At 34.8% G+C, this 15,653-nt stretch overlaps 1 protein-coding gene across 2 annotated transcripts in view; it reads left to right on the top strand.

The window, feature by feature from the left end:
* The first annotated feature begins 1,259 nt into the window (after positions 1-1,259).
* Positions 1,260-15,653, top strand: part of LOC126717623 (protein ILITYHIA) — a 45,687-nt gene continuing 31,293 nt past the window's right edge. For both annotated transcript variants that reach the window (XR_007652676.1, XM_050419455.1), the window contains exons 1-18: positions 1,260-1,545; positions 3,098-3,474; positions 3,567-3,698; positions 3,798-4,179; positions 4,354-4,500; positions 4,705-4,889; positions 4,979-5,105; positions 5,244-5,317; positions 5,402-5,478; positions 5,576-5,612; positions 5,692-5,858; positions 8,336-8,519; positions 9,048-9,125; positions 10,394-10,513; positions 10,637-10,696; positions 13,874-13,999; positions 14,087-14,186; positions 14,289-14,458. Coding sequence is in view for 1 of the 2 variants with exons in the window: in XM_050419455.1 (XP_050275412.1) it covers positions 1,428-1,545; positions 3,098-3,474; positions 3,567-3,698; positions 3,798-4,179; positions 4,354-4,500; positions 4,705-4,889; positions 4,979-5,105; positions 5,244-5,317; positions 5,402-5,478; positions 5,576-5,612; positions 5,692-5,858; positions 8,336-8,519; positions 9,048-9,125; positions 10,394-10,513; positions 10,637-10,696; positions 13,874-13,999; positions 14,087-14,186; positions 14,289-14,458 (2,661 nt within the window). In the remaining variant the exon portion in view is untranslated. The remainder of the gene's footprint in view (positions 1,546-3,097; positions 3,475-3,566; positions 3,699-3,797; positions 4,180-4,353; positions 4,501-4,704; positions 4,890-4,978; positions 5,106-5,243; positions 5,318-5,401; positions 5,479-5,575; positions 5,613-5,691; positions 5,859-8,335; positions 8,520-9,047; positions 9,126-10,393; positions 10,514-10,636; positions 10,697-13,873; positions 14,000-14,086; positions 14,187-14,288; positions 14,459-15,653) is intronic.

Here is a 15,653-nt window from a genome sequence, read left to right as displayed (position 1 = left end):
TAGAATACCAAAAGGGGATATTCATATTCAAGCAAGTTTCAACAATACCATTATGACTGTTATAGATGTACAAGGTCGAGTAATTTCTTGGTTCTGAGCTAGTACTTGTGGACTCAAGGGTACAAGAAAAGGGACATCCTTTGCAGCCCAAATTGTAACAAGAAATGCTATTTGGATGGTAGTGAATCGAGGTATGCAAAAATTAAGGCCTTAAGGGCTATTTGCAGGCCTTAATTTGTATATATTTATTAATTTTTATGGGGTGAAACAACCTTAATTAAAATGTTAAGACAAATAAATATAATATACTATTATATTAGTTAACAGAAAGTGTCGCCTTTTATTTGTGGCCTTTAGGCCATTGCCTAAGTTGTCTATATGGTTGAGTTGGTCTTACAAAGCTTAAGAGAAGGAAACCCATGTGGTCATCCGCCAAATTGATAAGTGCATTTATAACAGGGTATAATTTGTCATTAATATGGATGATAAAAATTCTCATTCCACTTTAATAGCATGTCTCACTCTCACTCTACCCGCATGCTTTTTTCTTGTTTTGGAAAGGTGATAGGTTTAGAATAGGTTTTTGCTCGTGACGTCATGTCTTAACCCACTCCACCTTGAGGTATATATATAAATAAAACATACTGTTAAAGACTCATAGTATGTTTATATATAATTTAATGGTATTTCTAAAAGATATGCTATTTACAACAAAAGACTTGGATAATATATTTATATATAAACAAAATATATAATTTAATAGTAATTCTTATAGATATGCCACTTAATGCAAAAGACTTGGATAATATGTTTATATATACTTTAATAGTATTTCTTAAAGATATGCTACTTATAGCAAAAGACTTGAATTAAGTTTAGTATTCAATTGCACTAAATTCATTCAAATGGAAACCTGACACGTATCATCCAAACGAGTTTAGTACAACTTAACACTGGATCCAACCCTTGCACCACCGCAAAACACTTGTGTTATTTCTCTTTCATTAACACTCTCACCATTGTCCCTTCCATTTCTTTTATCATTTTTACCTTGTTGTCAAAGCCCCCTCATTACAAAGCAAAGTCGAGCAATCGGGCTGGACCTGGACTCACGTGGGCTGCAATGCAAATATACAAAACCATGAGATGAGAGAGCCCATAGCCACAGCCGTACAGGCGTCCACTACACTACACTACACTACACAACACAACACTTCCTCTTCCATTTGCATTTGCATTTCAATATCCACAGTATATAAATCATTTTCCATATGTGTCTTCTCTTTGTCAGAGTGAGTCTCAGCACACCAGCATCTCCTCCCTAAAACCCTAACCAAAAAAAAACCAAAACCAACCCTCACCACCACTGAACTCAACCCCCACCTCTCTTTCACGCCCTCACACTCGGATCCTCAATTCGGATCCCAATGGCGGAGAATTCTTTGGATTCTCTCGTTTCCATTGCCGGGTTGGTATCCACCCAGTCCACCAAGACCCGGGTCCGGATCTTCCGCCATGAACTCCCACCGGTTCTTGACAATCCAGGTTCGTCACTGACTCCAAAACCTAGTTGCCGAATTCAAATTCTATGAAATGCTAAAAGTGGAATCCATGTGTAATACATCTGAGAATTCCCGATTGACTTGGGTCGCGTTGCACAAAAGCCATGGATTCCCAATTCTTTATATCTGACGCAACTTTGCCTAAATACCCATTTCAAATATTGCTCACAAGGCTAATGGGTCTAAGATATTTCACTTGCAAGTGCACTATTTTTATGGGTATCGGTGATATAGAAAGATAGTATTCCAACTTTTTTTTCTAAACATAACTTTATCATGGAACTTAGTGAAGAAAGAAACGCATTGTTTCTGTTCGAACCTCGCTCGAACCCAACTGGAAGAAATCAAGTTGTAAATCCATCCGTGCTTTTTAATGCCTTATGGACATCTTTGTCCTCAAAATGGTGTTCTGGATAGGCCTTCGATTCTTCTATGTGCATTATTTGTTTGTGTGATATTATTTGTTTTTATTGTTTTTTTATTGAATTGGTCAGTGTTATGAATTAAATTCTTAGTTATTTCAATTTAAATTAGATAATATTATGACAAGAAAGAGAGAGAGAGAGAGAGAGAGAGAGAGAGAGGAGAATAATTTGCTTGGCTATTAAACCGAAAACGTTTTTATTAATTAGTGAAGAACCCGATGATTAGGTTATGCCTTTACCTTTTTGGAGGCTTAAGTGTCAAATGATACGTTATGGATTGTATGAAGCAATTAGCGACGAGAGAATACATTCGCAACTTAATGTTTTACCATCTGTGGTTTTCGTGCATAGAAATAGATGATCAAACTTCGTAAAGCCTAACAGTATAGGTTTAAAATTACAGCATAAAAAACAGATGTTTATGTCCATCTCAAGCGTCTGAACTTTTGGGAGTTTGTGTAAAATACCATGTATTCATGTTAGTAAAACGTTAGTTCTGTCCATGGCCGAATTTGATTTGAAGTTTTTCTAAAGTATTGACAAGGAGGGAGTATGAATGATTTGCATTTCCTTCTTTAGCATTCTCAGGATGATTCCTAATTGTGATTTTATCCCAGCAAGAAAGAGGAAAATTCAGTTCTCTGTTACTATTTTATAAGAATATTTTTTCCTGTAAACACCATGAGGACTTACAAGTGAAAGCAATGGTGTGAATATGTTGAGCTTTTCTTTGGGTGTGTGTGTGTTTCGTTTTTGCTATGTAAGAAGTCATTCCTTTTTTTTTTTTTTTTTTTTGTTTATTTGTTTATGATAGGTGCAAAAAATAAAATCATTCATACATATTTTTCTCTCTGTGTGTGTGTTTAGTTTTTATGAATGAAGTCATTCATTTTTTTTCCCTTTTGGTGTCTGTTCTGCTATGAACAAAGTCATTTAATTTTCCTTTTGATAGGTGCTTTGCTGCTACTTAAATCATTCATACATATTCTTGTGTCAGTTGTGTGTTCTATTTTTGCTATGAATGAAGTCATTCATTTTTTTCCCTTTTGATTGGTACGAAGTCCTTTGTACATATTCTTGTCCTAAACTGTTGTAATTCTGAATTTGCAGCAATGTGTACAGAGCTTGCATCACTTTTGGTAGATATAATATTTAGAACCTTGTCAATTTATGATGATCGTGGATCAAGGAAGGCTGTTGATGATCTGATTGCAAAAGCTTTGGGTGACGTATTGTTCATGAAGAATTTTGCGGCAGCACTTGTCCAAGTAATGGAGAGGCAATTGAAGGTCCAATCCCATGTAGGTTGCTACGGACTTCTCAGATGGTCATGCCTTCTCTTAAGCAGGAGTCAGTTTGCCACAGTTTCAAAGAATGCATTGTGTAGAGTGGCTGCAGCGCAAGCATCTTTACTTAATATTGTTGTACAAAGATCTTTCCGTGAGCGAAGGGCTTGCAAGCAAACTTTTTTTAATTTGTTTTCTCAGGTTTTGCTCGTGTAACCTTCACTGATTGTAGAGAAGATTTCCCTGCTGGTACCTTCAAAATTTAATACCATTTTATAAATTTATTTTTTCAGTCTCCAAACATTTATAAAATATACATTGGAGAATTAAAGGATGGGCGTATTCCGTACAAAGATTGTCCTGAGTTAATACGGTTGTTACTAGAGTTCTCAAGTACATCACCGTCTTTGTTTGAACAATGCAAGGTGAAGAATTTATTTTTTACCTTGTGTATTTTCTTATTTTATGGAGATGCTTAAGTGCTCTTTCTCCCTGAATTCTGATTTTATTTCTTGTTTGTACAGCCTACATATCTTGATATGTATGTTAAAACAGTGCTAAATGCCAGAGAAAAGCCAGCACAGGTTCTATGTGAAGCTTTTTATTCACTTTTTACATGTATGTCACATGAAGATTTTCAAAGTATTGTGGTTCCGTCTTCTGTTAAAATGCTGAAACGCAACCCTGAGATTGTGTTGGAGTCGGTTGGAATTCTTTTGAAATCAGTGAACCTTGATTTGAGTAAGTACGCCACCGAAATACTCTTGGTAGTACTACCACAGGCTCGGCATGCAGATGAAGGAAGACGGATTGGGGCATTAGCAATAGTCAGAAGTTTGAGCCAAAAGTCTAGTAATCCAGATGTTTTAGAAGCGATGTTCAATGCTGTCAAAGCTGTAATTGGAGGTCTGTGTGTATTCTTTTGTTTATGCTTTCCTATGTTTTCTTTTAGGTGTTTTAAATGCTTTGTAATGTTTTCTATAAATCTCTGGTATTTAAGAAGTTTAATAACTGAATTTGTAAATCTATGTTGACCTTTTGTTTTTTTGGGGCAAACATTCATGTTGTTGATTTGATCAGGCTCAGAAGGAAGACTTGCGTTTCCATACCAGAGAATTGGTATGGTCAATGTGCTCCAGGAATTGTCTAATGCTCCTGAGGGAAAATATGTCAATGGCCTATCACGTGCCATATGTGTCTTCCTTTTGTCTTATTACAAGGATGATGGTAATCTATTTGTTCTCATCATTTTTTTTTAATTCATAAATTTAATTTAGTTTATGTTTTCATTTTTATTAACTGGTGGGAATTATAAACTTCTCAGAAAATTTTTCTTGATTTGAATCTTCACTTTCTTCTCATCTTTTAATGCTTTCAAGTTTTATTTTTCATGCACACTTCTGATTAGATGTCCAATGTTCTAATTTCTAGGGAATGAAGAGGTAAAGCTTGCAATTTTGTCAGCCATAGCTTCTTGGGCGGCACGATCTGCTGATGCCATTCAACCAGATTTAGTTTCCTTTATTGCTTCTGGACTCAAGGAAAAGGAAGCCTTAAGGAGGGGTCATCTTCGTTGTCTACGAGGCATATGCGAAAATGCTGATGCTGTTTTACAGGTAAGCTGTCTGATTAAAGTATATCTGCTTTTGTTGTTTGGTTCTTGTTGAGGCTGTTGCTTTGATGCTTCTATGTTAAAACACCTCAGGTATCATCTTTGTTGGGTCCTCTTGTCCAACTTGTAAAAACTGGTTTTACTAAGGCAGTGCAGCGTTTGGATGGTATATATGCTTTGCTATTAGTTGGGAAGATTGCGGCTCTTGATATCAAAGCAGGTGTTTAGTGTTTACTACTATTATCCTTGTTGCTTTTGAACTATAGACTTATACTTGGAATGATCCTGCATTTATGTTATTGGTTTTTCATGTGTAGAACTTCAAATTGATTTATTTATTCTTCTTTACTTTTTTCAGAGGAGACCGTTGCAAAGGAAAAGATCTGGTCTTTGATATCCCAAAACGAACCCTCCCTTGTACCAATCTCATTGGTAGCTATTCATAGACTCTTTGATGTTAGAGATATCCAATCTAAGTATTTTTGTGGGTATTTAACACTGAAATTTGTCACACAGGCCTCAAAGTTATCGACTGAGGATTGCATGGCATGTGTTGATCTTCTGGAAGTGCTGTTGGTGGAACATTTGCGCAGGTTTGCTTTATGAATGTTGCAAACTATTAACATTATTCTTGTCCTTGCAGTCTTTCTTAAGAAATTCATAGTGGCCTATTTCTTGTTCATTCTGCAGAGTATTGGAGACATTTTCAGTCAGATTACTATTACAGGTAAACCAGTGTCTAGTACTACATGGATGTATTTCTTAGCTAGGAATTTTATCACTTATAGTTTGTTGATATGGTGCAGTTAATGATATTTTTGATATGTCATCCAAGTTGGGATATAAGGAGAATAGCTTATAATGCTACCAGAAAGATAATTACTGCAGCACCACAGTTATCTGAAGATCTTTTACTCGAATTTACTAATTTTCTTTCTGTAGTTGGAGAAAAAATTTACCTTTCCAAGACAAGGTACAATTGGTATACAATGACTTGCTGAAATTTTTTTGTTGCTGGTTGTTTAAAACCTTTTCTCCGCTCCTCCCCTCACACTCTCTTCATTGAATTATAATGCATGCATGTAGTTAACAAAAAAAGTGAAATGCACAAGTGCATGTGTATGCATATAGTTACTGAAAAAGGGTGAACTGCATATTTTTTTTTGAAGACAAGGTATAATTTATATTTGATGAATCTTTTGTCTCCTATTATTAATTATAATTATGGTCATAATACACATGCGCTATTAATTATTATGATCATTATACACAGGGATGTTTTCCTACTCTTATTAATAAATGTTTTAGTAATAAAAAACAAAATGATCACAATATACATGTGCTTGCATGTTCACACACAACATATTTATTTTTATATTAGTAAAATGATTTTATTCTAAAAAAAAGAGATCAATCAATACACAAGTTGAAAGAATTACAATCTCAAGTTCAGAAGATCTAAAAAACCTAAAAAGACAAAAGGATTAAGGGGTGCTGCCTGAAATAGTCATGAACTCATGTAGGGCTTGCAACATCACTTGCTTAATTACTTGAATAGGCCATCACAAGTTCCACTTTGCTTCTCTTGCCAAATGGTCCACAACTCACACAAGGAAGTAGCCTTTTAAATCTTCAAGTTTCTTCGATTAAATTTTCCTTGCCAACAATTTAACATCTCAATCACTGTCTTTTATATAACCTAGAGTAAACACTAACAACCACAAGTCACTCACCATTGAGAAATGCAGAAGAAGGCCGTTGCTCTTACACCTGCAACACCAATCAATAATCATAAGCGATCATTTCTGAATATTATACATTGTGAAAATTATCCAAGCAAAAAAGCTCTCTTGCAAGGTATCTTTATGCTCCAAATTTTCCTCTAAGGGAAGTGAGCCCTTCTAGATCTAGGACTCATAGAAAGAGCGGACCTTAAAATTTTCACTCTTAGTCAATCCCCATGATATCTGGTCTTTAACCTGGCCTTTAGGAAAATGGGAGCACAACAAATCACAGAAACTATCCCCAGCTTCTGACTCCCGATCTTGAAAAGATTGACAAAAACAAAGGTCATGTCAAAACCTGGTTGGCTAATTCTCTTGCTCCAGCTCCAACTCTCAATCTTAAGAATTACTGCAACAAAGGTCATGCTAAAACCTGGTTGGCTGACCCTAGTGCCATCCCTAATGGTATTGTTAAATTAGAGGAATATGCGAAAAACACCCTTTCCTCCTTAGATGCACTTCCATAACCTTACCCCATTCCCAGGCACCTTTGCTGTTGTGCCCTTGGTTGTCCATACTTCATACTTTTTTTTTTTGATAGGTAATAGAACTTTTATTGAAAAAATAAACATTGTGTTCATGATGATGAACACTTTGGACATGGAGAAAATACATAAAGCTCAAGAGCTAAAGCAAGAAGCTAACAAATTATAGAAAGCAGGAATTGAAATACATTGTGTAAGACCCCAATTACGAGCCCACTGAAATAAAGTACCAAAAAGAAGATGTTTTAAAAGATCTAAAGATTGCTCATTATCTCCATAGATTTGTATGAAGTATGGTTATCCATACTTAATACAAATAACACGTGTCTATAAATGCTCCCTTTAAGTTGCAAATCTACAACTTTCCTAGCTAAGCTTGGTTATAACTACCCAGCTTTTGAATCCCCTTTGATGGCAAACTACCCTCCAGTCTAATGAATGAAATATTTTTGCATCCCACATTCCATCTCACATAAAATCTCTTGTAATTCTCTAACCTATTGGCAATGTGAATGGGCATGTTAAAGAGTTACATAAAGTATGTAGGAAGAGAAGATAAAGTATTCTTGATAAGAGTGATCCTCCCCCTGTTGAAGGTTAAAGTCTATTCCATCCTGCAAGCCTTCTCTCCATTTTTTTTTATATTATAAAATTCATATTCCTGACTGCTTGAGCCTTATAATACAATCCCGAAGGCAAGCCTAAAATATGTCATGGGAAGATGACCCAATCTGCAGCCCATAAAGGCAGCTAGTTGTCTGGCTCTGCTCACATACATTCATATTTATGTATCTAGTTTAGGAAAAACCGTGTGCAAACCCATAATTCTCAATTGGATGACTGAAAATTATGATAAATTTCTGTGTTGGCTTTAAATAATACTATTTTGTGTATGTATTTGATCTGTTGTTTAGTACTAGCTTGATAAATTCTTAATCTGTTAGGCCATTTATTGACTTAATTTGAATTTGTAGTTTTATTAAGGCATGTTTTCAGGCCAAAAAACTCTTGCTCAAATGGCATTTTTCACTCCATAAAGAATGGGGTGGAGGGAGAGGTAGTTGGTTCATGAACTTGCAAAAAAACAGAAGAGTGATTTTAGATACAGTTTTTCCTGGTCATAAATTTTCCATTTGTCCCCTTCCTATGATTATCAGGCATCTGACCTTTTATGCCTGTAGTGATACAGAGATTTCAGTGGACCCTCAAGTTCCTTTCCTTCCATCTGTCGAGGTTTTGGTGAAGGCTTTAGTTCTGATATCTTCAGCAGCTCTAGCTGCTGATCCAAGTTCTTCCGTGCGAGTTATATTCTGCTCACATCATCCATGTGTAGTTGGAACAGCAAAACGAGATGCAGTTTGGAGGGTAAATGTTTTATTCATCAATTTTTTTTGTTCATCATTTAAAATAGCTGACCCCAAAATGTAGGGTTAGGGCTTTGTTTGTTGTTGTTGCTGTATGAAATGCCTTGTACTTTCTGTTTGGTTTTGTTCTTTGGCATATTTTTTTACTTGAAACCAGTGAAGCCCAAGATTGCTGTTTTTATGAAAATGAGGGATTAGGCATGATCAATATTTTCTTTTCCTGCTCTGTTGATTTTTTTATATAAAAAAATAATTATTGAAATAATGAGTTCAAGAAACAATGTTCAATACTATTAGACGCTATCAAATAGCAAACATGACATAATCACCTTGCAAATTTTGGGGTTTGGGGGTGGGGTTTCTATATAATAGGTTTTGTTAAGGTGTATCCTTATACTCTTTCTTTGTTCTTAAAGGCTTTACATCCATGTTCAAGCCTTCAAGGCTGCTTTGATGGTAGATTCATGCTAAATTTCAAACATTATGATACACTGCTAAAAGTTTATTAACGATTTTAATTCTGTTTCAGAGACTTTACAAATGTTTGCAAACACTTGGTTTTGATGTAATTGGCATTTTTTCTGCTGATGTGGGGAATTTGAGCAAGGTAAGTTTTAGATTCTTAATTTATTTTTGGAGGTTTTTGCTGTTTTTTATTGAACTCCATAATAAACCTTCCAGCTATACATGTTTTTATTCATTACTTTCTGCCAAAAAAAAAAAAAAAATAGCCTAATTACATTATTCTGGTTGGGCATTTTCTGATTGATTGGTTTTCTAGGATAAGCATTATTATGCATCTGTGAATGAGTGAAGAATAGAACATATGTTGGCATATTATGATTGTTTAAAAAAATGCAGCTATGATAATTGGAGCCTAGAATAGCTAATGTGTGATTGTTGCCACTTTTCTTGGGAATATCTTGTCCTTGGCTGAAATTATCTTAAATGGTTTTGGTTGACAACTGCAAAAAAAAGAAAAAGAAAAAAGAAACAGAGAAATAGACATTGTGGAAAATGTGGACAAACAAAAAAAATATTGATATAGAAAATGTCAAGAAGATTTTTGGTAATCTCTGGATATCCATGAATAGTTGATATCAATTTATTGGGAAAGAACTGGTAGGTTTTGATTTGATGTATTTGAAAGGAAAAGTGGGGTGTCTTAATGTGTTTCATTGTTTATTGTTTGCTTGGCCTTTCATTCTTTTTTGACGTTTCTCTGTCTCTGTTGGATTTCTTAGATGCTCTTTTTCTTAACGGTTTTGAGTTATTTTGCGGCTTCGTATGTTTACATACTATATACTTGGAGTGTTTTTTATTTTTTATTTTTTATTATTATTATTTTTTTTATAAAGATTTTTGCTACTAATGCATAATTTGTGAGTGAAGTATAAACTTGTTATTGATAAAGGTTATACATTTTGAATGTTCAATATTATAATCTAGATATTCTCAACCAACTCAAACTTATCATTACGTCTTTACTTGAATGAGAACTATTATGCATTTCATTTTCTTTGTCAGTTTATTCTTTGCAACTAGATTTTTTTTTTCCATATATATGCATTGATTATTCATTCCTGAGTATTTATATCAGACCTCGTTGAAGTGTCTACACACTTATGTGCGACCAATGGGCTCTGGCTTAATAATGAATGGGACCTTTTTCCCTTGTTAGGGCAAGATTCAATGTGTTTCTCTTATATTTGTTTGAGTATGCTTTTTGTCTGCTTCTTCCTTGAAAATTTCTTACAAATTTTAATTAGTATGAGCATCATAATTTCTTCTATGAACTGCATCTTCCATTATGTGGTTGTGTTTACGATGTTGTTAAAGGCTAACTGGTGACCTCTTGCTGGTTGAGTTTTGCAGGGCCTACTTGGACCAATGGGGTTGATGAGTGCTAATCCACTTGAACAACAAGCAGCAATATCATCATTATCCACTTTGATGTCTATAACACCCAGAGACACCTATATAGAGTTTGAAAAGGTTTGCTTCTTACATCAATTATATTTTAATTTTTTTTTTTGTTTAAGTGGGGCCAATGATATTATATAGTGGAGGTTCTCTCCTGACTGCTGACTGCTGACTGAAACTTGTTTTTCATGCCAGCATTTGCAAAATCTTCCAGACCGTTATTCACACGACATGCTTTCAGAGAATGATGTTCTGGTAAATTCTTCTGCTTTTCTACTTGAATCGAATTGGTTTTGTGATAAATAAAAACAAAATCAGTGTAAAAGGGTAATACTATATTTTTATGTTACAATACTGGTTCTCTCAACATACTGGATTTGATATGTTAGGTTGATCATTAAATTAAGATGTGGAATTATACACCCTTAATTTGGAAATGATTGTTCTTTGTTGGGTATTTTGCAGTATTGTACTCAGGAAAGAATAGATATGTGGAGTATATAATTTGTTATCATGATTGTTTTCTTTGGCAAGCTTCCTCATTTCTTTAACTGAGTGCAATCAAGTTACTTATTCTTTCACTTGAGGAAGGGATATCTGGGGCTTGATATAGGTTTTGCTTTTAAAAGTCTAGTAAACAAAATTTTCTTTCGTATTGTGCATTTATATGCTAGAATCTCTTCTTTACCATTAATTGATAAAATATCTTTTGTTGGCTAAGTGCTAAATGGAGGGTGATGTCATGGGTTCAAGAACCATTGGGTGCGTGTGGAACATACCATTAAATAAAGGATCTCTTTTGATATCTAAGATGGTGATTTGGTTTAATTTATTTGGAATGGGGGCTTTCTACATTGGATTTGGTATTTGGAATGCCAAATATCCCCAAACTTTAGGGTGTAAAATCCAAATTTTGAAACTTTAGGGTGTAAAATTCAAACACCTCCAAATTTTAAGGGTAAAATCTATTTTCTAAATTTTCAGGGTGTAAAATCCAAGTACCCCCAAAATTTAGGGGTATAGTTTGCAATATAGCCTGATATGGGGAATATTCATCTTAATTGCCAACATCTTGGTCAACTTCTTGTCAATGTCATAATTCTATTCAAGGTTAACTATTGTGTTTGAAATTTTTAGAGAAGATCTTTATTTGAGTTTAGATGAGGGGTGTTTTTGCAAGTGAATAAGTTTGAGAAGTCATTAAAAATGTGGTAAGAATAAATTTGCACTGTAATTGGGTTGAGGAATATTTTTGGTGAAATCATATAGAAAATTGTTTTTTTTTTTTTGATAAATAACGTAATAATATTATTCATAATAAAAAGATTGCCAAACCGAGTACATTGGGGATGTACTATGGGGGCACAAGTCAAGAAACAAAAGAACAACGGTCAAGAAACAAAGAAAAGGAAGAACAAGAAAAATGAGAAAAAACCACACTCCATTCAAAGAGAGTGTGTAGGAAAAAAGACTTAAGCTCCAGTAAAGAGCGTTCACAACCCTCAAAACTTCTATCATTCCTTTCACGCCAAATGCACCAAATCAAGCAATGAGGCACCATTCTCCAAACATCAATGTGGCGATGTCGCACAAACTTTCCTTGCCAAGCCTCAAACAACTCAAGAACAGTATGAGGCATAACCCATTGAATACCAAACAAGCAGAAAACCATGGACCACAACTCCCAAGCTATGGAGCAATGAAGTAGAAGATGATCCACCGACTCCCCACTCCTCTTACACATATAGCACCAGTCAAGCACCATCACTCGTCTTTTACGAAGTGATCTATACAATTTTCTATATAAATCATATAGAAAATTGTAAGAAGTATATATTACTAAATCATGAAAGAGACATATAAATCAAAGAAATTACTCATAGAAATAGCCAAGAAACCCAACACAAAATTAAGCAATAATCTCATCTCTAGAAGCTGAGATTTGTGTTAGTGAGGAATGTCAAGATCTATGCAGGTGAAGGAGAGACAAAAAGTAATGGCCGAGATTAAAGGCTCGTGTTTGAGAGATCAAGGAATGAGGTCTCGTTGACATTATAAGTGGCTTCTGTTCAAATATCACCAACTTGCTTCTTGCTTGAGGTGGCCCAGTGTCGGACGAATCTAATAAAAAGTTGAGAGAGAGAGAGAGGGAGAGAGAGAGAGAGAGAGAGATAACCTTATCCCATGGCAACCAATAGTAATCAGCCATGCATGAGATAGGCACATGCAACAAATGAAATCTTGTCATCTTATACAAAAAAAAAGAAAAAAAAAGAAATCTTGTCATGTGCAAAGCGAGTGTGTGTATATATATATTAAAGGTTTTTGGGCAGGTTGGGGGAAATTTGATCAAACCTGCAACCCTCTTGGCGGCTTGGCCACCCAAAAATTCTAAAACTGATGATTGTTGGGTCAGTCGGGTGGGTCAGTTATACCTGGTGCATCAAATATTGGAAACACAATTGCTTTTACCTTCTCCATGGTTATTGTATTGATGAGATTGGGGGATTCTTCTTGATAGCAATTTGTAAGGTCAACAAAGACAGTTGATGAAGTTCAATGTAGATTTTGTGTAAAAATTGTCGACAGAATGTTCTTTCCCTATTTTCTGTAAGTGAAGATGTGCCTGCATAATAGTTTGGCCTCATATAGTATTTTTTTGATAGGTAATACGACTCTTATTGAAAAAGAACATCATGTTCACGATTGTGAACACTCTGAACAAGAAACATATACAATCTAATCAAGAACTAAAGGAAATAGAGACTAAGAATTCAGATAAAGAAATACAATTTGTACTTCAGCTGAAAAAAAATGATATTTATTTATCAGAAAGTTTTGATCTGGTAGCTTCTTGGAGCTGTTTATTCAATTCCTGGCTAAATTTTATGTCTTCAGTTCATATAATATAGAGTAAAAAATGATATTTTTTTTTATCAGAAGTTTTGATCTGGTAGCTTCTTGGAGCTGTTTATTCAATTCCTGGCTAAATTGTGTCTTCAGTTCATATAATATTGAGTAAAAATTGATATTTATTCATCAGAAAGTTTTGATCTGGTAGCTTCATGGAACTGTTTATTCAATTCATGGTACAAAAGATTTGGTTGATGAGTTATATCATTTTGGATCTCATCCTCTGGAAGGCTTCAGTTTCCCAGTCTATGAATTCTGCAGTACCTCTTGCTATTTTCTCTAAATTTCTCTTTGGGTTTTTTGTATGAGCTTATTCTATACTTTTCTATAAAATTAACTTTTAATTTTAAAAGATAACATCCCATAACACTAAGATGCTCTTGTATAAAATTATTCTTAGTTTGCACTTCTCTCTTCTTCTTTTTTTCTTTTCTCACTAAATATTTTATCTTCCCCATTTTTATGCAAATGGTTTGAGATTTTTGTTACATGTGCTTCTGTTTTTCTCTTTTTGTTCAGGTTTTTCATACACCTGAAGGAATGCTTTCCAATGAGCAAGGTGTTTATGTTGCAGAGTCCATTACTGCCAAGAACACAAAACAAGCAAAGGGTCGTTTTCGGATGTATGAAGACCAAAATGACATGGTACTTCTACATGTTTCTTCTTTGTAGGTTCTTTTTCCCCCCTTTTTTCAATAGTAGTTATATATGATGTGTATGTATTTGTTCCAGGATCTTATCGGTTCTAATCATTCTGTAAAGAGAGAACCAGCTAGTAGAGAAGTTGCTGGTGTGGGGAAAAAGGATACTGGGAAGTCAACTAAGAAAGCTGGCATGTTACTATTGATCCTGTGTTCTGTTAATGCTCTAATTTGCTTTCGTTGTTATTAGTCATTTCTAACATTTTATTTATTTATTATTTTGATCCATCTAGATAAGGGAAAGACAGCAAAAGAAGAGGCACGTGAATTGCTTCTTAGAGAGGAGGCATCCATACGTGAGAAGGTTCAAGAAATACAGAAGAATTTGTCTTTGATGCTGACAGCTCTTGGGGAGATGGCTTTAGCTAATCCTGTATTTGCACACAGTCAATTACGTTCCCTGGTTTGTGTCCCCACAGCCTGCCTTTCTTGATCTTTTCTTTTATTGATAAATTATTTATCTGATTTCTAATTTATCAGTCTCATTTATAATTACTTCATTTTTGCGTCTTAATGAAAGATTTGTTCGGTTTGCTAATTCTTCTTGATTAAAGATTTGTTTGGTTTGCTAATTCTTCTTGATTGGTAAGGTCTAAAGCCAAAGATTCATTAATCCCATCTCCTCCACATTACCACTTTAGTTGTGTTAGAGAAATAGGAGGATAATACTATGTGTTGTACCCATGTTTTGTATGGGTAGTACCTCTTCCAGAAAGGGTCAGGAAGTTTCTATGAGGTGAGTTGTCCCTACCTGCTGTCCCATTCAAGAATATTTGTTTTCCTATTGTAATTACCCTTTCTATATATATTTATCCAAAAAAAAAAAAAAATTACCCTTTCTAGATAAGGAATGAATGGTAAGAGGGCTGAAATAAAAAATGGGTCCCATATTTTCAGTGCAACATCATCTTTCATTCTTCTTCTTCTTCTTCATGGTATCAAAGCATTAAAAGTCCTTGCCCTCAGCGTTCTTTCCTTCCTTCGTTTTCTTCTTTCCCCTACTACTTTCTTTTCCTTTTTGCCTTTATCCGCTTCTAGTGTTTGCCGACTGATACACCTCTGGCATTTTTGGCAGATACTGTTCTTCTTTAGGCTGGTTCATTCATTTTCGCCCTTATTTAGCTTGGCTAGATACTTTTTTTTTGCTTCTATTTTCTTGTTGCATATCTGCATTTGCTGCTTGTTTACTTTTACAATGACTAACAGACCTGAGATTATGTATTCCTTGACCACTTTGAGGGCTCCCATGACAACTCTTAGTTTCATTGGCAAGAATTATATATTTTGCATAAAAAACAAGGAAAAGCCTTATTTGACCATCTCTTATCTGACAAGCCATCATCTTCTGCTTTTATGAGTGATGCGATTAGCTCCGATGAATCGACTATCATTACCACCATTGCCTCACCAAGCCTTTAGGACCAAGAGGACCATCTGATCATGGCTTTCATGCTCCCTAATATCAAGCCCAATATCAAGGTCACTCTGATGATCTGTAAAGGACATTTGGGAGTGTTTTCAACACGTCATTTCTTGGTCTTAGAATGCCACTCAGTTGTATGATGTCTGTAAGAACCACTTTAATCTTGAGCAAGATG

Source organism: Quercus robur, chromosome 3 (genome assembly GCF_932294415.1).
Source record: "Quercus robur chromosome 3, dhQueRobu3.1, whole genome shotgun sequence".
NCBI lineage: Eukaryota > Viridiplantae > Streptophyta > Magnoliopsida > Fagales > Fagaceae > Quercus > Quercus robur.
This window is presented reverse-complemented; position numbering and strand designations above follow the sequence as displayed.